This window comes from Aquarana catesbeiana, linkage group LG02 (assembly GCF_042186555.1).
Source record: "Aquarana catesbeiana isolate 2022-GZ linkage group LG02, ASM4218655v1, whole genome shotgun sequence".
NCBI lineage: Eukaryota > Metazoa > Chordata > Amphibia > Anura > Ranidae > Aquarana > Aquarana catesbeiana.
In genome coordinates, this window is record NC_133325.1 from 164,592,880 (window position 1) to 164,616,326 (window position 23,447).

The window sequence follows — 23,447 nt, forward strand, 5'->3', positions numbered from 1 at the left end:
GTTTAGCACCCATGCAACCGTTCAGCCTTACTAAAAAGGCTTTCGTTGCCCTCTTAATCCCCATTGGAAAGATTTCCTGTCCTATTAACCACACCAGCAGATGGGGTAAAACTTCCACAAAGTATGATAATGGTTAAGTGTTAGAACCTCCATCTAAAAGCCTGGACCGGCACCTGACTTAGCCTCTCGGCGATCCGCCAAGAGCCTGAGCCAGCCCCTCCTGCCCCCTCCACAGCCCAGCACTCCAGTGAACACTGGAGAAGAAAGCAGAGAGCCCTTTACAGTTATGGCTCTCTGCTCAGAGCGGAGGGGGAGAACTGATTGATCAGCAGTATTTAATCGCTCAGGTCTCACTGCAGATCCAGCAGGGGGACAGATGCAGCATCAGATCAATGCTGCATCCACCTAGGTAAGTATAAATGTTTGTTTTTTGGAAAGCCATGCTTTTCTATTAAAGTGAGCCTTTCTGTAAGCACCAGTGACTTCACTTGACCTTCTACCAGAATCCTGGGAGAGCCGAGGATCCTAAATCCTGAAAGAATTGGTATCATCTATATGGTATGGAACCCTGAAATTTTCCCAGGTTCTAGCAGTGAGGCTCCGTGCCCTCACTAGTGCTTACAAGAAGTATTCAGAAACCAGGGTTTTTATTTTTATTATTCAGAGGGTGGGCATGGGGGTCTGTAACATAAGTGGACTTTACATTTTCAGTTAAAGTCTGCTTTTAAAATATGTTGGTTGAAGAACAACTTTCAGGTAAAAGTTAAAATGTCTCAATGTTTACTCCCTGACACTATAACCATAGTCTCCAAACTGTTGCCCAGGGGCTGGATGCAGACCTTTGCTTAATTTTATACAGCCCTTGGGGCACTGTTCCTCCCTCTGACAGGGGCATAAATCCTTGCCCTGACCGCGGTGATGGGGCGCCGCCATTCCGCGCCCTGACCGCGGTGATGGGGCGCCGCCATTCCGCGCCCTGACCGCGGTGATGGGGCGCCGCCATTCCGCGCCCTGACCGCGGTGATGGGGCGCCGCCATTCCGCGCCCTGACCCCAGAGCCTTTCCTGTTTCCACGGGCCACAGTCCTTGGTCTGGAGGACCGTAAACCAGCTTTTTTTTTTTTTTTTTTTTTTTGAAAGTTTGTAGAGCCCCGCTATATACTGTTCCTGTTAAGGTAACTGTAACGGCTTACCTTAACATGTGTTTGTGTCAGAATGGTTTTTGGTCCCTATACATAACAATCAGGATGCAAAAGGATTGCTTTACTCCTATATTCATGGATACTCCCCATTATCAGACCTGCTAATCTTTACAGTTGTGCATAACGATAAAAAATGGGAACAAATTCTGAAGTAACGTCATATTTAACATGCTGTCCATTTGGGATGTGAAGTGGGGCACTGAAATATTTCAAGCACAAGATATTGCATCTGCAAGCTATCAGACTATTGAAACATTGATGTTCATAAATAAGAATATGATGCTTTTGTGAGCATGGAATGGTTACATACCCCTAGAGCCGGTTACATACACAAGCCTCAATTTACTTAAGCCGTAATTGTTCTCATTTTATTCTGTTGAGAGCCTATAAATGCTGAAAATGACTATTATAACAAAGGTCACATTTATTATAGAAGTATGACCAATATAGCACAGTAAACAAGTGAAGTTCAATAGTGCCCAAATAAGTAGCAATGAAATGGTAGTCCCATAATAGAGCGTATGTGGAGTGAGTCCAACATGAATGGAGAATCTTCACATCTGTGTATCATCAGTTATAAAATCTTGAACAGGAAAACGGATGACATACGCTTACCAGAGAAGGTGGATTCGGATGCCGGTGATACCGAATCAAGACTAACAAAGTGTAGCGCTAGAAATAGAAGTGCACTGATGCAATTCAAACCAATGTCAAAAAAGACAGTGAAATAACAACAAATATATATCATAACACGCACAATTGAACTCAACGTGTATATAGTGAAAATAAGATGTACATTCAAAATAAGTCCATGAATAAAGGTAAATAAAAAAATCTATTTCCAGCCAAGTGCAGTGAAGTCTTTGTAAAAAGTGAATATGTACACTCGTGGAAAGAGACCACCACCGGGTGAAGGGAAGGCTTACCGGATCGTTTGAACACACTAGGGCATATGCTCTGTGTCAAACAAGCTTGTTGTGTAATGGATGAACCATGGGTAGGAGCCGTCAAACGGGTATGTGTAGATAGCAGCCGAGTAGGGTCATGGGAAGATGGCACCACAGGCAGACCAACAGCTCAAAAATCCATAAACATGTGGAGAGTATTGGAAAGGGAACGAAAGAGATCCATAACGTAATTCCATAAAACAAAAATGTATTTATTAAAATAAAAAAACACTCACCTGGATCTAGATAAAAACAGCGCTGTAGAACAATATAGGCAGCAATAGGGACCGTCTCGACGCATTTCGTCTCTAAAAGGACATCATCTGGGGTGACCCACCACTGCTGCTAATCCCATATTTATATGGAAAGTGACCCCCATCATGAGAGCCAAAAACCCAAGCAACTGTGGTGCGTATAGGAAGTACTTCTGGTTTTGCCTAAGATGGCGATCCCGCGTGCGTTCCACCTTGATACACTAGACAATGGGGACATGCGTTCCACAGTGTATATCCACATAGTGGGAGATACACTGAAAAGGAAGCGGTATGGCCTGAACGAATGTGACGTCTTTCCAGGATGTGCGCTCCACGGGCGCGCAAAGTCGAGTCCGTGCTGACCAACGGGCGGAAATGACGTACAGTCATCCGTCCGGGGCATGCGCACTGCCAACACCCAAGGTCTCATCCAATGGGAGGAGAAGCGCTCGTGTCATATTGACACATGGCTGCGTCTTGCGTCACAGCCACCGCGTAACTGCACTCAAAGGGAAAAATATCCCTCTACCTTGAGCATGGTAAGGTCATGTGACCAACCATGTGTGTGACTACACAAATAAAATCCCTGTAAAGCGGAAGGAGAATGTTCAGCATCAACTAAATAGAGGGGACAAGACTGTATAGCAAAAAATATTTTAAATAACAAAAAATGGTTTTATATAAAGATGACATATGTTTAAATTAAAAATAATACGATGTGTTAGATCAGTGTTTCTCAACTCCAGTCCTCAAGGCGCCCCAACAGGTCATGTTTTCAGGATTTCCCTCAGATGAAATAGCTGTGGTAATTACTAAGGCAGTGAAACTGATCAGATCACCTGTGCAAAATAATGGAGAGCCTGAAAACCTGACCTGTTGGGGCGCCTTGAGGACTGGAGTTGAGAAACACTGTGTTAGATGATACATTGAATGTTCACTGAGGAACAGATATATATGACATAAGTTTTTAGTTAAATAATACAATATGTTAAATGATACATTAAATGTTCTCTGAGGGATAGATAGAGATATTCATTCTCTGCCTCTGCCTCTGCCTCTCCCTCTGCCTCTCCCTCTCTCTACAGTGGCTTGCGAAAGTATTCGGCCCTTTTGCCACATTTCAGGCTTCAAACATAAAGATATAAAATTTTAATATTTTGTGAAGAATCACCAACAAGTGGGACACAATTGTGAAGTGGAACAAAATCTATTGGATATTTTAAACTTTTTTAGCAATTAAAAAACTGAAAAGTGGTGCGTGCAAAATTATTCGGCCCCTTTACTTTCAGTGCAGCAAACTCACTCCAGAAGTTCAGCGAGGATCTCTGAATGATCAAATGTTGTCCTAAATGACTGATGGTGATAAATAGAATCCACCTGTGTGTAATCAAGTCTCTGTATAAATGCATCTGCTCTGTGATAGTCTCAGGGTTCTGTTGAAAGCGCAGAGAGCATCATGAAGACCAAGGAACACACCAGGCAGGTCCGTAATACTGTTGTGCAGAAGTTTAAAGCCGGATTTGGAAACAAAAAGATTTCCCAAGCTTTAAACATCCCAAGGAGCGCTGTGCAAGCGATCATTTTGAAATGGAAGGAGTATCAGACCACTGCAAATCTACCAAGACCTGGCTGTCCCTCTAAACTTTCAGCTCAGACAAGGAGAAGACTGATCAGAGATGCAGCCAAGAGGCCCATGATCACTCTGGATGAACTGCAGAGCACTACAGCTGAGGTGGGAGAGTCTGTCCATAGGACAACAATCAGTCGTACACTGCACAAATCTGGCCTTTATGGAAGAGTGGCAAGAAGAAAGCCATTTCTCAAAGATATCCATAAAAAGTCTCGTCTAAAGTTTGCCACAAGCCACCTGGGAGACACACCAAACATGTGGAAGAAGGTGCTCTGGTCCGATGAAACCAAAATCAAACTTTTTGGCCACAGTGCAAAACGATATGTTTGGCGTAAAAGCAACACAACTCATCACACTCAACACACCATCCCCACTGTCAAACATGGTGGTGGCAGCATCATGGTTTGGGCCTGCTTTTCTTCAGCAGGGACAGGGAAGATGGTTAAAATTGAGGGGAAGATGGATGCAGCCAAATACAGGACCATTCTGGATGAAAACCTGTTGGAGTCTGCAAAAGACCTGAAACTGGGACGGAGATTTATCTTCCAACAAGACAATGATCTCAAACATACAGCAAAATCTACAAAGGAATGGTTCACAAATAAACGTATCCAGGTGTTAGAATGGCCAAGTCAAAGTCCAGACCTGAATCCAATCGAGAATCTGTGGAAAGAGCTGAAAACTGCTGTTCACAAACGCTCTCCATCCAACCTCACTGAGCTCGAGCTGTTTTGCAAGGAAGAATGGGCAAGAATTTCAGTCTCTCGATGTGCAAAACTGATAGAGACATACCCCAAGCGACTTGCAGCTGTGATCGCAGAAAAAGGTGGCTCTACAAAGTATTAACGCAAGGGGGCCGAATAATTTTGCACGCCCCACTTTTCATTTTTTTATTAGTTAAAGTTTCAAAAATCCAAAAGATTTCGTTCCACTTCACAATTGTGTCCCACTTGTTGGTGATTCTTCACAAAAAATAAAAATGTTATATCTTTATGTTTGAAGCCTGAAATGTGGCAAAAGGTTGAAAAGTTTAAGGGGGCCGAATACTTTCGCAAGCCACTGTATCTATCTATCCTAAAAACGTATAAAAAACTTTTTTTTAGCGAATATAAGTACAGCTTGTGAAGTGGACTCTCATGTGGTGCCACCTGTACACAAAAGATCATACACCAATAATCATATAAAAAGCAAATATAAAAAAGAAATGGCCACCAAGGCTCAAACAATAAGAGCAAATAAAGAGAGAGATTGGTGATTATAAAGTCAAAATAGGAAAAATAAATCTACTCAGGCCTGACTAATAAAGGCATTAATATCCCACTCTATGTTCATGCCATAGGGCGAGTGGGAGCGTAGTTCGTAAATCCAGAAGGTCTCGAATGGTGAGACCCCCCCCCCCTGGTTTTTATCTATCAATAATTAGAAATGAGGTGCCTTTTAGATTACGGTCATGGTGTAATCTATAATGTCTGGGCACAGGATGTTTTGTGTCCCCACTTTTTATTAGGGAAATGTGTTCCGCCACTCTGATAGAAAAAGTACGGATGGTGCAACCCACATATTGCTTCCCGCAAGGGCAAGTGATTAAATAAACAATATAGTGGGTTGCACATGTACAAAAATGTTTGATAGGATACTGTTTGTTGGTGACAGAAGACCTGAAGGTGGTCACTTTCCGACCCACTCCCGTATTATGTTGACACACCGTGCTTTTCCTGCATGGGAAAAAAAACAGTTAGATCCTGAAAAAATGTCGTACGTGTAGGGGGATTGATAATGTTAGGTGCTATTCTACTTTGAAGGGTAGGTGCTCCCCTGAAAATCATTTTGGCCTGTTCCGGTAAGGAGGGCCCAAGAATGTGGTCACTCTTAAGAATATTCCAATGTTTTGTGAAAATTGCCTTGATCTGGCGATATTGGGTGGAAAAGGTGGTCATCATGGCCCATCTAAACTTATCAGTATCCAGCTTGGGTTTGGTAGCAAGTAAAGAAACCCTGTCTACCTCCAGAGTACGAGAAATCTCCGAGTCAATTTCAGAATGGCTATATCCCTTATCAAGCAGTCGTATCTTAAGTGCTTCTGCCTGTACCTTGAAGGTGTTTATATCGCTACAATTCCTCCTTTAATAGCAGAAATTGGCTACGTGGGACAGAACGATTCCAAGAAGGATGATGGCAACTATCAGTAGGGATATAGCCATTTCCGTCAGTCGACTTGAAGAAGGTTTTAAATTGAAAACGTTCATTAACTACCAGGATTTCTAGATCTAAAAAAGTGATTTTTTTTTTTTTTTTTCTGTGCTGGAGGTGTAGGTCAGCGAGATACCTCTATCATTCTCATCGAATCAAACAGGCTCAGAGATCCAAGATGGAAGTAGTTGGTCCAAGAAACCCCCGGATCTCAAGGGGAATCCTTCCTCTGTTGTCCCAATCGCGACTGCCAGTCCGGAAGGCCGAAGGGGAGTCCCAGCCACATGGAAGTCTCAGATGTATAGGTGGTTCCCAAAAAAATATATGAAAGCGCCAATGGTGCAGATCAAATGATGTATTTATTGGATGACACCAATAATCAAAAAAAATTTTTAAAATAGCGTGATCACGTAAATAGATAAAATCAAGTGTAGGGAAGAGTACACTCTTCCCTACACTTGATTTTATCTATTTACGTGATCACGCTATTTTAAATTGTTTTTTGATTATTGGTGTCATCCAATAAATACATAATTTGATCTGCACCATTTGGCGCTTTCATATATTTTTTTGGGAACCACCTATACATCTGAGACTTCCATGTGGCTGGGACTCCCCTTCGGCCTTCCGGACTGGCAGTCGCGATTGGGACAACAGAGGAAGGATTCCCCTTGAGATCCGGGGTTTCTTGGACCAACTACTTCCATCTTGGATCTCTGAGCCTGTTTGATTCGGTGTCACCGGCATCCGAATCCACCTTCTCTGGTAAGCGTATTTCATCCGTTTTCCTGTTCAAGATTTTATAACTGATGATACAGACGAGAAGAATCATTCATGTTGGACTCACTCCACATATGCTCTATTATGGGACTACCATTTCATTGCTACTTATTTGGGCACTATTGAACTTCACTTGTTTACTGTGCTATATTGGTCATACTTATGTTTTTCTTTCGGTTTCAGTGGGCTATTACCACTGACAAGTTTATCACCATTATCATTAGCGCTACATTTATTTTTATTACATGTTTTGAATATTGGTCATATTTGTATGTAGCTGTTTTTTTCTATACATTGGGTTAGCGCGGTGTTATATATTTTTTCTTACACATTTATTATAGCCTAGTGAACTGACCTAACACAACTTCTTTGTCCGTCCAGCAGAAATCATACAAGTGGCAAAACTGGACTGTTGCTTATCTTTTGACCTTTGACTAAACCAAATGATTTCTCAATACATAGTGTAGCTGGTGTGATGGTTCTGACATTGACAGCCATTGGCAGACTGCTGTCTTGGCACTAGAGGGTTTTACAAGCGGAAGGTTGGCATTCTACATTTAAATGCTGCAGCTCCCCCCTCTCTCTCTCCCTAACCCCCCCCCATCTTCTCTCTTTCTCTGTTCTCCACTAACTTTTCTTTTCTTCTCTCTTGAAAATATGACATGGAAAGGCAATCCCAGGACTTGCTACCAGCGGTTTGTCCCTTGGCAGGTACACTACATATATAATCTCCACATACTGTATGATGAGACTTACGTGTACTCTGAATTAACCTTCTGATTTATGTTGTTCCATTTAAATGTATTAATAGTTTATTTGATAACCTGGATTTGGCTTTTGTGGCTTAAATCAAATATTTGAAAAAAAAAAAAATGGCCAAATGCTGCAGCTTTCGGTCCACTTAAATATTTAATAAAAAATGCAAATATACATAGTGTTTTTTTTTTTTCTTGATGTTTTAGGTTTTTTCTTATGTATATTTTCTGGTTATCATATTAGCATCTGCTTTATTGATTTTGTACAGGTGGTGACCTTGTGGTATCGTGCCCCAGAAGTATTACTTCAGTCTACATATGCCACACCGGTAGACATTTGGAGTGTAGGATGTATATTTGCAGAGATGTTCAGGAGGAAGTGAGTATGTGTTGCTGTTACTTTTTCAGTCGGGTTTATTTGTGTGTTTCCAGTATGTGTCATATAAAAAGCAGTCTTCATCTGTAAACAGCTGACACATCGCACATCTCATCCTTCACAGTGACTAGTGCTGGAACTTTTGCTTTGCATATAATATTTTCAGTTCAGTGAGTCTGAGATCACAGCCACATCAGTTAGAATTATCATACCCTTCTGTTTACTTCTCGTTTTATGCCTCCCAACCTTTAAGAATTAAAGATCAGAACTTGACAGACCTTATTTCCAGCCTGTGCAGACTCTGATATTTATACTGTAAAACCTTGGTTTGATTGTAACTTGGTTTGAAAGCATTTTGCAAGAGAAGCAACATTTTTAAATAAATTTTGACTTGATATACAAGCGATGTCTTGATATACAAGTAGCGTCATGTCACAACTGAGTATAAAAGAGAAGAGATGCGCCTCTAAGTGTAGCAATATGATTACATTTAATGAAGGTACAACATTTAGCAACTCACATGGTTGATGATTAAAACAGGCACATCTAAGTATGCAGGCATCCGGGGTAAAGCTGTCCACATAGACAGTCCTCCGCACCGCCATCAACGTCATCTCTTCCACACTGCGCTCCATGAGCGCTTCAAGCCTCACTTTCAGATCGCTGTACTGCAGGGTAGTCTTCCCGGTCACGATTGTAGACTGACAGCAGTGAGAGCCGGCGGTGTGGAGGATGGTCTATGTGGACAGCTTTACCCCGGATGCCTGCATACTTAGATGTGCCTCTTTTAATCATCAACCATGTGAGATGCTAAATGTTGTACCTTGCACAGGACTGCAGATTCCCCCGCTTTGTCACATGATCGGGAGGACCAATCACAGCACCCATATCCCGATCTCTGCTCGGCTGGATCCAGTGATCACAGGATCGAGCTGCACTGCGGCCTCTGGGCCACGCTGCGAGCACTCGTTCTGAGGACGTTCATGAATGTCCACTCATGACAAGGAAAGTACCACCCAGCCGTTCATGTACAGTGGCCTTGGAGCAAGAATGAAGATTAGGCGTTGTGACTTTTTCCTGATCTGACGCAATTCTTTTAAGTCAGTGTCTCTAAGTATTGAAGCCAGGTAGTTTGCGTATTCTAAATGCGGTCAGCAGTGTGCGTTTCTCGAGTACAGTTTTATTTTCCCCACACACATTGTATAAAGTTCAGACAGCGAGAGACTAGGAAGTGCCTAGGGTAGTTTTTCACAACACCACAGATGTCCAGATCTATGAGCCAGTCACACAGAAACCTTTATCTTCCTCTACAAAGTCACACCTCAATTTTGGGTGGATTTGCCATTTTAAAGTTTGCTTTGTTCTCATGCTGAATAAGCAAGTTCTGTTTGTTTATTTATATATTTATTTTTTTTAGACCTCTGTTTTGTGGAAATTCAGAAGCCGACCAGCTTTGCAAGATTTTTGAGTAAGTTGTGTTTTGTAACATCTGGAAAACAGGAAGAATGTTGTGTGCTAGATCATCACAAATGAAAAGGGTTTGTGAAAAGTTCAGCCAGTGATTTATTTGACTATATAAATGCCTTTTTATAATGTGTATCAACATGTTCTTACAGAACTGGCATGTTTGCCTTGCAGTCTCTCTGCCCTGGTTCACATTGATACGATTTGACATGCGATTTGACTTGTCAAATCGGCAGCAATAGCACCATCCTAACCGGTGCAATACTGCATCTGCAGCACCACACCGATTTCAAAAAGTAGTTTCTGTACTACTCTTTGCGATTTTGGACTACGATTTACATTGACATCTGTGCAGAAACTCGCACAGATGTCTCTGAAATTGCGGCCAACATGCCGGTGTGAAATCGTACGAGTTCAGCTGAACTCACATGGCTTCATTCTCACAGCGAAGTGTGAACCTGGGCTTCAGGTCTGATGCTAACCACAGGGGTGTAGGAATGTTTTTAAACTACTTGTCCAAGGGACTAAATCTGGGTCCCAATCTACGTGTCCTGATAAAAAAAATAGAACATTTTCCCAGGATTGTAAATATGAAGGGATGTGCTTTTAGGAATATCTGGATATATATATATATATATATAATAGGGGGACGGAAAGTATTCAGACCCCCTTAAATTTTTCACTCTGTTATATTGCAGCCATTTGTTAAAATCATTTAAGTTCAATTTTTTTCCTCAATGTACACACAGCACCCCATATTGACAGAAAAACACAGAATTGTTGACATTTTTGCAGATTTATTAATAAAGAAAAACTGAAATCACACGGTCCTAAGTATTCAGACCCTTTGCTGTGACACTCATATATTTAACTCAGGTGCTGTCCATTTCTTCTGATCATCCTTGAGATGGTTCTACACCTTCATTTGAGTCCAGCTGTGTTTGATTATACTGATTGAACTTGATTAGGAAAGCCACACCCCTGTCTATATAAGACCTTACAGCTCACAGTGCATGTCAGAGCAAATGAGAATCATGAGGTCAAAGGAACTGCCTGAAGAGCTCAGACAGAATTGTGGCAAGGCACAGATCTGGCCAAGGTTACAAAAACATTTCTGCTGCACTTAAGGTTCCTAAGAGCACAGTGGCCTCCATAATCCTTAAATGGAAGACGTTTGGGACAACCAGAACCCTTCCTAGAGCTGGCCGTCTGGCCAAATTGAGCTATCAGGGGAGAAGAGCCTTGGTGAGAGAGGTAAAGAAGAACCCAAAGATCACTGTGGCTAAGCTCCAGAGATGCAGTCGGGAGATGGGAGAAAGTTGTAGAAAGTCAATCATCACTGCAGCCCTCCACCAGTCGGGGCTTTATGGCAGAGTGGCCCGACGGAAGCCTCTCCTCAGTGCAAGACACATGAAAGCCCGCATGGAGTTTGCTAAAAAAAAAAAAACACCTGAAGGACTCCAAGATGGTGAGAAATAAGATTCTCTGGTCTGATGAGACCAAGATAGAACTTTTTGGCCTTAATTCTAAGCGGTATGTGTGGAGAAAACCAGGCACTGCTCATCACCTGTCCAATACAGTCCCAACAGTGAAGCATGTTGGTGGCAGCATCATGCTGTGGGTGTGGTTTTTTCAGCTGCAGAGACAGGACGACTGGTTGCAATCGAGGGAAAAATGAATGCGGCCAAGTACAGGGATATCCTGGATGAAAACCTTCTCCAGAGTGCTCAGGACCTCAGACTGGGCCGAAGGTTTACCTTCGAACAAGACAATGACCCTAAGCACACAGTGAGTGGCTTCGCAAAAACTCCATGACTGTTCTTGAATGGCCCAGCCAGAGCCCTGACTTAAACCCAATTGAGCATCTCTGGAGAGACCTAAAAATGGCTGTCCACCAACGTTTACCATCCAACCTGACCAAACTGGAGAGGATCTGCAAGGAGGAATGGCAGAGGATCCACAAATCCAGGTGTGAAAAACTTGTTGCATCTTTCCCAAAAGACTCGTGGCTGTATTAGATCAAAAGGGTGCTTCTACTAAATACTGAGCAAAGGGTCTGAATACTTAGGACCATGTGATATTTCAGTTTTTCTTTTTTAATAAATTTGCAAAATAAGTCAACAATTCTGTGTTTTTCTGTCAATATGGGGTGCTGTGTGTACATTAATGAGGAAAAAAAATTAACTTAAATGATTTTAGCAAATGGCTGCAATATAACAGAGTGAAAAATTTAAGGGGGTCTGAATACTTTCCGTTTTTTTCCAATTTTTCTTGGGAAGAATACACTTCTCTCTTTTTTTTTTTTTTTTTTTTTTTTTTTTTTTTTATGCAAAAAGCACAATACATAACCCTATTCTTGGTTAAAATATGAAAGATGATGTTGCGCTAAGTAAATGTATACCAAACATGTTGCAAAATTGCGCACGCCCGTGCAAAGACAACAAATTGCTTAATTTTACTATCCATAGGTGACGCTTTAAAAGCCCTTACAGGTTAACTCTTTCGTTTTTCAGAGAAGGGTCTAGTGCAAGGGTCTCAAACTGGCAGCCCTCCAGCTGCTGCGGAACTACAAGTCCCATCATGTCTCTGATTGTGGGAGTCATGCTTGCAACTGTAAGCCTTTGCGATGCCTCATGGGACTTGTAGTTCCGCAACAGCTGAAGGGCCACCAGTTTGAGACCCCTGCTCTAGTGCAAGAGTTACTGCCCATGATCTGATATTTGTGGTGACACCTCGTGTGTGGGGCAATCGCTGTTTGTGTGCAGGACCGACTTGAGCTCTCGCTGTTGCACGGGGGGAATGGGGGGCGCTTTAATTTATTTCTTTAATTAGATTTTTTTTTTTTTTTTTTAAGCACTTTCATTGCTGCCGCAAGGAATGTAAATATCCTTGTGACAGAAATGGGCATGTGACAGGGGTACTCTTTATGAAGTTATCTGGGGTCTATAAGACCCCAAATCCCTCCCTTTTTAAAAGCATTTAAAACACCAAGATCTGTTTTCGAATGCTTGTGATTTATTTATTTTTTAAATGCCGCCATTGACATGTGGGGGGGGGGGTGGACGTCTCCTACAACCCCCCCCCCCGCTGCTTATAAAAGCAATCCAGCAGCTATTTAGCTGCTAGGATTTCTTTTATGAAAGAGCCGACCGCTTGCTCTAAATAACTGTACCAGGATGATAGCTGCAGGCATCATCCCAGTATAGCCACCCGAGGTCCGGCGACATATGGGTACGTCACTGGTTTGAAAGTAGTTAAGGCATCAAAACCTGAAAACTCAAACCTAAAAGTGTCAGTGGGAAAATGTTTGTGTTTTTTTTTTTTTTTTTTTGTTCCTAAAGCGCTTAAACCCCCCCCCAAAAAAAAACAAAAAACTGATCCTATTTCTTTAAAGCATGTTCTACAGCACAGTACTTGTGCTGTGTCAGTTGGCCCCCTGTAATACCTGGTTGATCTTGCCAGTTTCTGCCCTCTCCTTTGTAAACTGACCAACGGTGTATCATGGCTGCTGAGCCCTGACACCGGGGTCAGTTTACGTGCCTCCATCACCTGCAGCCTGCTCTCTGCTCTCCTCTCTGCTATTGTGTCTTCCTCAGTCCTCCTGCAGTAGGATTGTCCCCACACGGCAAGGGTTCATTTAGGTCTAGTGGACCGCGAAAAGCTGTTTTATTTACCTGATCCACTGACGGCGCTCTACTCTACTCCCCTATGCTCCAGCAGTGGATTGTCCCTCATTGTCTTCTTGTCCATTGCAGGGCTATAGGCTCATAACTGTACTTCATGATGCCATAGAACATGTGTCTGCCAGAGCATAGGGGAAAGGCTGCATTGACTGGTCTGACAGCCCAAACGGGAGCCTGCAGGAGCAGAGGATCAACCAATTAGCCACTTCAGCACCGGAAGAATTTACCCCCCTTCCTGACCAGAGCACTTTTTGCGATACGGCACTGCGTCGCTTTAACTGACAATTGCGCGATCGTGCGACATTGCTCCCAAACAAAATTGATGTCCTTTTTTTCCCCACAAATAGAGCTTTCTTTTGGTGATATTTGATCACCTCTATGGTTTTTATTTTTTGCGCTATAAACAAAAAAAGCGACAATTTTGAAAAGAAAGCTATAATTTTTACTTTTTTGCTATAATGAATATCCCCAAAAAATATATAAAAAAAAAACACATTTTTTTTTTCTCAGTTTAGGCCGATATGTTTTCTTACATATTTCTTTCTACATATTTTTGGTAAAAAAAAAAATCGCAATAAGCGTATATTGATTGGTTTGCACAAAAGTTATAGCGTCTACAAAATAGGGAATAGATTTATAGCATTTTTATTATATAATTTTTTTGTTTTGTTATTAGTAATGGTGGCAACCTGCGATTACTGTGTAAATGGCACTGGCGGGGAAGGGGTTAAACACTAGGGGGCAATCAAGGGGTTAGGTGTGACCTAGGGTGGTGTTCTAACTGGGGGGGGGGGGGGCTTCCACTGACATGACAGCGATCACTGCTCTCAATGACAAGGAGCAGTAGATCTGTCATGTCACTAGGCAGAATGGGGCGAGATAGGCATCTCCCTGTTCTGCCGCTCTGTGACACGATTCCAGGCCCCTGGCGGACATAGTGGGTACGGTCATGGAGTACGTGGCATGCACGCGCGCCCTCAATGCCACGATTTAAAGGGGATGTACCTGTACACCGATTTGCCCAGCCATACCATTGTGCCGATGTACGTTGTTGTGCGCCGGTCAGCTAGTGGTTAAAATGGCTTTTTACAGCCCCCTAGACGTAAACTAGCATTTAGCAAGGGAGTATTTTGCTTTCCCCAAAGTTCAGCTTTGACACACCCTATACTGTGGCCTTTTACATGTATTCCTTTAGGAATTACGGTTGCACCACATAAAAGCGCTGTAGGGACAGGGTTGTCTTTCTATCTGTCACTTTCTCTGTCCAAACAGCATTTTGTCATCACTGAAAAAAAGCTGGAAAATTTATTTTTGGCGTTTGGATTTCATTGTCTTACCCAAACCTGTGTTGACCTGCCGCTGTGAGAACTGTATTCGCTGATCCTGCCTGCAGTTAGCTGCTGACATTGCACTGTGGGTTTACCACTAATGCATTGTGCTAGGAGCAGGCGGTGAGGCTTGGCCACATGGTTGCCTGGTATGATTACATTTTTGAAGCTACAGCAAATTAGGGTAATTTCAAACAAAGTAAAGCGCATTTCTTTTTTTCCTTTAATGAGAAGTTTGCTATGCAAATTAAGGAAAACATGGTGAAGCAAAGGTGGTAATCTTAAAGTGGAAGTAAAGTTGTGTCTTTAAAATAAAAAAAGCTGGTCGCTCAGAGGTTTAAGTCATAATGTACTAATATGCATTATATACTAGTACGTTATGGCAAACTTTCCTGCAAACTGAGTCCTCCGTGCAGCTCTGTGTCGGCTCCCCTGTGCTTCTACCTTCGCCCGGTCGAATGACAAGGCTGCAGTGACGTCACTCCTGCACATGCGCATGGGGGGGTCACAGCACCATGGCGGGTCACAGCGCCACGGCACAGTGCGGGCCATAAATGTGGTCTGAGCTGCGCATGTGTGGCTTAGATCAAATTACCTGCTGACAGGCGGGGGGGGGGGACATTTGTGAAAGAAATTACCTCTAGGGTCCTGCCAGTCAGCAGATTTTACATGCAATGACTTTCTTACCACTTTAAGTAAGGCAATTAAAAGTGCAGTCAATTATAGCAAAGATGGATCCCACTTGGTGGTTCTGGGTTTCTGCACTTTTACCTTTTTTAGCTAATGAATAAGCCTGCATGTGTGTCACTTACCATGTGTCTTCTCTCTACAGTATGATTGGTCTACCTTCAGAGGAGGAGTGGCCGGAGGATGTTACATTACCACGTTCTGCTTTTTCACCCCGGAGTCAGCAGCCAGTAGAGAAGTTTATCCCTGAAATTGATGCAGCTGGTGCTCAGCTTCTGCTGGTATGATACATAACGGGATCGTGCAAGGCATTTAAAAAAAAATGGGATGAGTGCAAAGTAGTGCCTCTGTAGTGGCTCATTCTAAACAAAAGTGATGTTTCAGTTATATGCGGACGCTGATGTGCCAAACCCTACTGGCTTTCTTATCTCTGGGGAACTCAATCATTAATTTCTAGCACAGGTCCCACCAAACTTTACACCCACCTTTTTTTTAAGTCTTGCCCTTCCTTCTACAACAGGGGAGTTCCCAGTTATCTAGTTTGAGTCTCCATAATGAAAATGTGTGATCAATCTTCAGGAGGATTTCCCCTTAGGATTGCTGCAGGAACGCCTAAAGTAGAACTACACTACATCTGTGCACCAAATTACACAATTTCCCTTTTAGATTTACCAAAAAACATATAATATGAGGTCAAACCTAAACAATACTTTGAATTTGTACTCAATCAGGCAAGCCCTTCAGTTATTTCTATCCTACTTGTATTAATCTGAATCATCTTGAAGTTTTTGTAAACTTTATGAAGATCCCCACACATTTACTTCCTTGAATTCTGTGACGTGTCCACTATGCCCTGCGAGTAGACACTGTCTTGTCACATTTAAAAGTCTTCTGTCTAAACTACAGAGGTTATGAGTATCAGGAGGCACAGTCAGTACAGGAATCCCAGCTTGCAGGCAGCAAGGTAACATGGGATATGTTGTCCTTAGAGCTTAAATGTAAACAAAGGAGAGGAAGCTGCAAAGCACTCAGAACATGAAAGTGAGAATTTCCAAGTACACTTATTAGATTGGCACGATTAATCGTTAAATAATCAAAATCACGATTCTAACCCCCTCCCGATCTTAAACCAGCATTTCCCAATTCTATGTAACAAGTGCAATGTTCTCTGCTCACTTCTGACAGCTGACATATTTTTTTTTTTTTTAAATCCAGGTAGCCTTCCAAGTTTATCTCAACATGGAGAGAACTATAAACAAAGTAATATTTCGTTCTTAGAGGATTGAAACTTCAGTCTGTAAACCATTTAAAGACTAAACCTTTTTCTGACACTTCAGTAAATCAGTATTTTTTGCTACAAAATTACTTAGAACCCTCAGATATATATATATATATTATAATTTTAGCAGAGACCCTAGAGAATGACATGTCGGTCGTTGCAATATTTTATGTCGTACTATATTTGCGCAGCGGTCTTCCAAATGCAATTTTATTTTTTTTTTAAATACACTTTAAAGAATTAAAAAAAAACGAAACGGTACAGATAGCCCACCACTTTTTTCAGTTTAATGTGAAAGCTGATGTTACGCTGTCATAATCGTGATCTTTATTCTAAGCAAAAAAAATCCTGATTCTCATTTTAGCCAGAATCGTGCAGCTCTAACGCTTATGTTAGCTATACAAACAGTTATTTTTGACAAGCTATTACAATGCTGATCTTATAAAATGAAATGTATACTGTGACTATATAAAAGCATTTAAAATAAATCTAACCACTGCTACAAGTTGATCCCTTGCTTATTAAATGCATGGAGCAGGGGGCTGTAACATTAAACAGCTGTGATGGTTTGCTGGAAGCTTCTCATCTCTTTTCCCATGTAGGGCACTTTGGCTAAAGCGCTAGACTGCAAAACTTTTGTGCATGCAGCATTTGATCCGCATTGCCTTTTTGAGGGATTTCTCTTTATACTGACTCTTGATGATAACCAAGAATGCTACTGGTTAGTAAAAAAATCTTCCGCAGTGAAAGAAACCTAAAGAGCTGACTGCAAAGTCTTCTACCTCTGATGGATCGAAAACAGAAAAGATCCATCTCAACGTTGAGATGCTATCCCCCCCCAAGCTTGGCCTCCAGCCCCCCCTCAGTCTGCCACTTTTAAGTCTGTCAAATCTTTAGACAAGCCTTCCTTGGCATGAAGTTTTCCCCTGTTTTTCAGAGAGGGGCAACATTTCGTAACCTTTACAAAGGATTGGACAGTTTGCACTTGGGTGCAGGAGGTGGTGTCCCAGGGCTAAAAATTGGAGTTTTGCCCCTTGCCCCCCCGTTTTTCACCTCTAAACTTCCTGTGTCAGAACACAGGTTGTCAGATCTCTATCAGGCTCACTTGGTCTTCAGGATCTCCACATCATTGTCCCAATTTCTTTGGCAGAACGGTTTCAAGAAATTCCACTTGGAATCCACCAAATCTGTCATTGCACCTTTTTATCAGTAAAACTTTCTGGCTTCTGTGGACATCCCAGGTGCTTGCCTGCATGTCTCCATCTTTCCAGTGCATTGTTGATTCCTACAATTTGCTTTAGGGCCGTTATGCTACCAGTTTGTTGCCCTGCCTTTGACCTTTCATCTGCTCCTCAGGTATTCACCAAAGTGCTAGATATAGTATAAGCCCTACTCTGCTCTCGTGGCATCCCCATCTTTGTTGGGTTCTAGCTGTGGACACAACACACACACACACCAGAGTGTTTCTCCCATAGAAGAAACTTCAGACTCTCCAGTCCTTTAAACTCTCTCTGCTTTTGCATGAGAATCTTCGGTCTGATGGCAGCCTCCTTTCAAGGGAATTCTATTTGTCCAGTTTCTCTCCTTTAGAGGCCAGTGTCCCCTCACTCTTTGATGAAGAACAGCTCCCATGTAGCTCCCCCATCTGTTCCCTTGTGACTGTGGGATCTGAATCCGGTTCCTCTTGCACTTCAGACATTTTTCTAACTACTCTCACACAAGGTTGTTTTCCTTGCAGCCATCATCTCAGGGCGAGTGTCTGAACTGGTGAGCTTATCCTGCAATAAACTTTGTTCTGCGTAGGGACGAAGTGGTGTTGAAACTCAGCATTTGTTGCCCAAAGCCCGGTACCCTTTAGCTGAAAATCTGCCGATTCACCAGGAATCGTCCAACTTTTGATCTGTGTGTACAGCTGTCTGTCCAACCGAAGCCAGTGTAATCACTGGCTTCTATGGAACTGCTATGCTGGAAAACCACCATTCCTCCTGTAAGAGGTAGTATAACTAGAAGGCTAAAGAGACTTCCTTTGTATCTCAACGAACACCAAGAAAAGGATTTTATGGGGAGTACAAAAATACTTTTTCTTACATTGTTTAAGCTGAATTAGCAGCTGGATTGCTAGGCTTATGTCAGGTGAAAAAAAACCTTTTCCGATGTAGTTGCTCCCTCCATAGGCAGTAGTTGCAAAATGCGTCTCTGCCACTAATGAAAGAGACTCTTCAGTTAGGTCAGTGAGAAAGTTATGCCATTGAGGCTGATTGCTTTACTTTGGAGATTTTGCCATATCACCAGCAGCAGAATCACCTGTCCTGACATCATCCGTGCAGTTAAGAAAACTTCTACTTTTTTTATGTAACAACCTCCAAGAAGTACGTCTGTACACCTAGTTGACCCTTCAGTAGTGCAATGCTGTTAAATAGTAACAGTGCTGGTCACCCAACACTGCTGCTGGTCTTGGGTCAGGTTCATAATATACACAGACATGACTGCTTTGCATTTATGGGAGTCTTGCTTTTAGCAGAAAATGAAGGTGCACTTTAACCACTTGCGGACCGCCGCACGGCGATCTACGTCCTTACTTTGAAGGGGGATATCATTATGGCAGCAGCTAGCTGCCATAACCCTGGTATGCTCTTCTTCAGCCGGCGGTCCGGTTTCCGATAACAGTGGTCTCTGCGGCGGATTCGCTGCAAGATCACTCTTATCGGCAGGAGGGGGCCGCGCTCTGGTGCCCTCCACCGCTTAACGGAGCCGTCGGCAGCGGTAGAGGCGATCGGATGTTTCCCCTTGTTTGGCATGGAGATGAGTGAGGGGAAGATGGCCCCCACCCATCTCCATAACAATGCAGGGTGGAAGCTTCATCAAAATGTCACTTCCGCCCATAGTTCTTAAAGGGCCTTTTTTATTTTATTTATTTATTTATTTATTTATTTATTGCATTTAAGTGTAAATATGAGATCTGACGTCTTTTTGACCCCAGATCACATATTTAAGAGGTCCTGGCATGCTTTTTTTCCTATTACAAGGGATGTTTACATTCCTTGTAATAAGAATAAAAGTGACACAATTGTATTTTTTTATTTTTTAAAAAGTGTAAAAATAAAAGGTAAAATAAATAAGAAAAAATTTTTTAAACGCGCCCCGTCCCGCCGAGCTCGCATGCAGAAGCGATCGCATACGTGAGTAGCGCCCGCATATGAAAACTGTGGTCAAACCACACATGTGAGGTATCGCCGAGATCGGTAGAGTGAGAGCAATGTTTCTACCACTAGACCTCCTCTGTAACTTAAAACATGCAACCTGTAGAATTTTTTAAACGTCGCCTATGGAGATTTTTAAGGGTAAAAGTTTGTCACCATTCCAATTTTGAAGTGTGACATGTTGGGTATCAATTTACTCGGCGTAACATTATCTTTCACAATATAAGAAAAAAAAATGGGCTAACTTTTACTGTTTTATTTTTTAATTCAAAAAAGTGTATTTTTTCCAAAAAAAAGTGCGCTTGTAAGACTGCTGCGCAAATACGGTGTGACAAAGTATTGCAGTGACCGCCATTTTATTCTCTAGGGTGTTAGAAAAAAAATGTATAATATTCGGGGGTTCTAAGTAATTTTCTAGCAAAAAAAAAATAGTTTTTAACTTTTTAACAACACATCTCAAAAAGAGGCTCGGTCCTTAAGTGGTTAAAGTGTTACTAAAGTCTCGTGTTTGTTATTTTTATAGGAAAAAAAGTCATACTTACCTGCTCTGTTGCAGTGGTTTTGCACAAAGCAGCCCAGATCCTCCTCTTCTCTGGTCCCTCCCTCCTGTTGAGTGCCCCCACAGCAAGCAGCTTGCTATGGGGGTACCCGAGCCGCAGCTCCGTGTGTCCATTCACACACGGAGCTGCGACCCGGCCCCACCCCCTCTCTCTCCTCATTGGCTCACTGACTTTGAAAGCAGCTGCAGCCAATGGCGAGGGAGAGTCCCAGGCAGCCCAGACACTACTGCAACATCGCTGGATTGAGATGGGCTCAGGTAAGTATTTGGGGGCTGCTGCGCACAGAAGGCTTTTTTAATCGTAATGCATAGAAAAAACTTTCTGACTTTACAACCACTTTAAGTTCAAATGAATAGCAGTTTCTCAGATATAAATCAAATTTCAATTCTCTTCATGCTCACCTATTTACTAATGTGAGAAAACGAAAAAGCTGCAGCACACAAAGCTCACACAGGCCAGTCTAGTTCCTCCACCCCATACTTGCTCATCCATGTCTTTAACCTTGCTTTGTGCACTGGTGTGCAGTCATGTTGGAACAGGAAGGGACCATCCCCAAACCGTTCCCACAAAGTTGGGAGCATGAAATTGTCCAAAATGTCTTGGTATGCAGACGCCTTAAGAGTTCCCGTCACTGGAACTAAGGGGCCAAGCCCAACCCATGAAAAACCCCACGCCATAATCCCCCCCCCCCCCCCTCCACCAAATTTTTTGGACTAGTGCACAAAGCAAGGTCCATAAAGACCTTGATGAGTGAGTTTGGGGTGGAGGAAGTTGACTGGCCTGCACAGAGTTCTGACCTCAACCCAATAGAACACTGTTGGGATAAATTAGAGCGGAGACTGCGAGCCAGGCCTTCTCGTCCACATCAGTACCTGACCTCACAAATGTGCTTCTGGAAGAATGGTCAAACATTCCCATAGACACACTCCTAAACCTTGTGGACAGCCTTCCCTGAAGAGTTGAAAGTTTACAATGTCTTTCTTTTCTCTCTAGGAAATGCTGACATTTAACACCCAGAGGCGCATCTCTGCATCACAAGCTCTGCTTCACCCCTTCTTCTCTGACAGTGAAGCCAGACCCAAACCAGATGCCTTCCCATGTGTACATTCCACAGATGAATGAAAACCAACACTCCTCCCGTGAATATTAGATTACATCTGTTTTTTTTATTTTATTTTTTTTTTGGAATTTACGTCTTACAAAAAAATCATAAAGAGAATTGGATACTGCCTTCCGTTTTCTATTTTATTGGAACGCAACAATCTCAGATTTTGAAAAATCTTCTGACTTTGACAGATGACAGCACCCCGCCATTTACTTCTACCACTGCCAAAACTGACGGGAAACATTTCTGCCTTTTGTCAAAAATATACTTTTCCTGACACTACACAACCAAATGCTGAGTACATTGTCCTAAGGCATAAGCTAAAGTCTTTTATTTTTCAAAAAAACTAACTTTTTTTAAGGATTCAATTGTCAAAATACAACTGCCTATGAAATATTTTTGCACAGATTGAGAATTCATTTTGATCCTGATAATTGTATTTGTAATCACTGTTTTTTTTGACAAAAGCACATTCTGTTGGATCTCAAGTTCATGGAGTTTTGAAGCCTTAAGTTTCTGGATTCTCGACAAAGGAGATTAATTACTGGGTTTGACCTGAACTATTTTGCCATTATGCCTTATACATGACATGGAGTCCTATAAAAGTCCTGTCTTGTTCCAGGTCCTAATTTTGTCTGGAAGCAAAACATGTCAGCCCAGACTCTGCTATGCTGTAGGCTTAAACTCTCCCTTGGAGATTACAATTCTAGGAATATAGTCTTTTAACATGGTCTGAATTTTTCACAAGGCCTCTTCCTAGTAATATGGGCCTAGAGAACCTCCAATGGGGAACCTATTTAGGATTCCAAACCACCAGAAATGTTTTCATGTTTTTATTTTTACTTATGTTTGTCTTCTACTAATCATAGATTATGAGCATTTGTCATTTTTATCTGTATTTAATGTACTGTTTTATACTATGTATTGAATTTGATTATTACCATAATGAATGTGTTATATCTACATCATATGGAGTATGTTCTTTTTAACAGAGTTGCTATTATTTACAAATGAATGTTACAATACCTACCCCACCCTCCTTTAGCAATATGTATTAGTATTTATTCCAAGATCCTGTTTAGCGTTATGAAAATGAACTTTTAATGTTTATACAAGCATCCTCTAAGAATGTGCCAATACATGACTTTTATGGATTTTGACTGTTGGTGTAACTCCTTCAGATCTGTGCTATAGCCAAATGACGGCTACAGCGCGGACCCATTTTGCCGGGAGGTATTTAATAGATGTACAATTTAAAGGCTGCGCTGCTAGTGCAAATACATGATCATATTAACTGAAAATACCATAATTATGAATGAACACAAGTGAATTGTTTCATAACAAAAAAAAAAAAAAAAAAAAAAAAAAATGCACATAAATCGCATGCAAAAAAAAAGAATCGCATGCAAAAAAATGAGTGGAACATTCAGTAAAAAAAACGATTAAGTAGAGTCCATTTAGTCATAGATTGAAATGAACTGTAGGTCTTGTGGGTGTAGAAAATGGTTGGATAGAGGGAGAAAGACACCCTTCCTTCAAGTGATATAAAGATTATCTCCGTAGGGAGCGTGATGTTAAAATAGAGAGAAGATCCTCCACCTCAAGTAAGGTAAGCCCCTTACCAGATCCAAAGATCTCCTGTCACAGAGATCATGCACACATGTGGCTGTGTCCCCCAGCCACTGGGTCTCTGTCAGTGCGCAGATCGGAAGCCACCTCTCCAGGAAATCAATCCAAACGTGATTTATCCGCTCACAGACCATGGATAAATAGGAAAGAAATGCTCCATAGCGTAATACAGTTAAAATCCACTTTAATTTATAAAAGAAAAGCACTTACAATTTGTGCAGTAAAGATCGCTTATAAAAACATGTAGCGCCGGCCGGCTTCAGCTGCTGCCCGTTTCTTCCGGGTTCAGCGTGGTATGGTGGTGACGTCAGCACGCCGCTCCTGCCTACGCCGTTTCGACAAATCTGTCGTCTTCCTCTTCCACCCCAGGAAGACGACA

The 23,447-nt window shown here is 42.0% G+C and overlaps 1 protein-coding gene across 1 annotated transcript in view; it reads left to right on the forward strand.

Moving 5' to 3' along the window:
* Nucleotides 1-22,407, forward strand: part of CDK4 (cyclin dependent kinase 4) — an 82,954-nt gene extending 60,547 nt beyond the window's left edge. The window contains exons 5-8 of the mRNA XM_073613733.1: nt 8,027-8,136; nt 9,551-9,601; nt 15,441-15,576; nt 21,328-22,407. Of these exons, the coding sequence (XP_073469834.1) occupies nt 8,027-8,136; nt 9,551-9,601; nt 15,441-15,576; nt 21,328-21,456 (426 nt within the window). The 3' untranslated portion in view covers nt 21,457-22,407. The remainder of the gene's footprint in view (nt 1-8,026; nt 8,137-9,550; nt 9,602-15,440; nt 15,577-21,327) is intronic.
* The last annotated feature ends 1,040 nt before the right edge of the window (nt 22,408-23,447 follow it).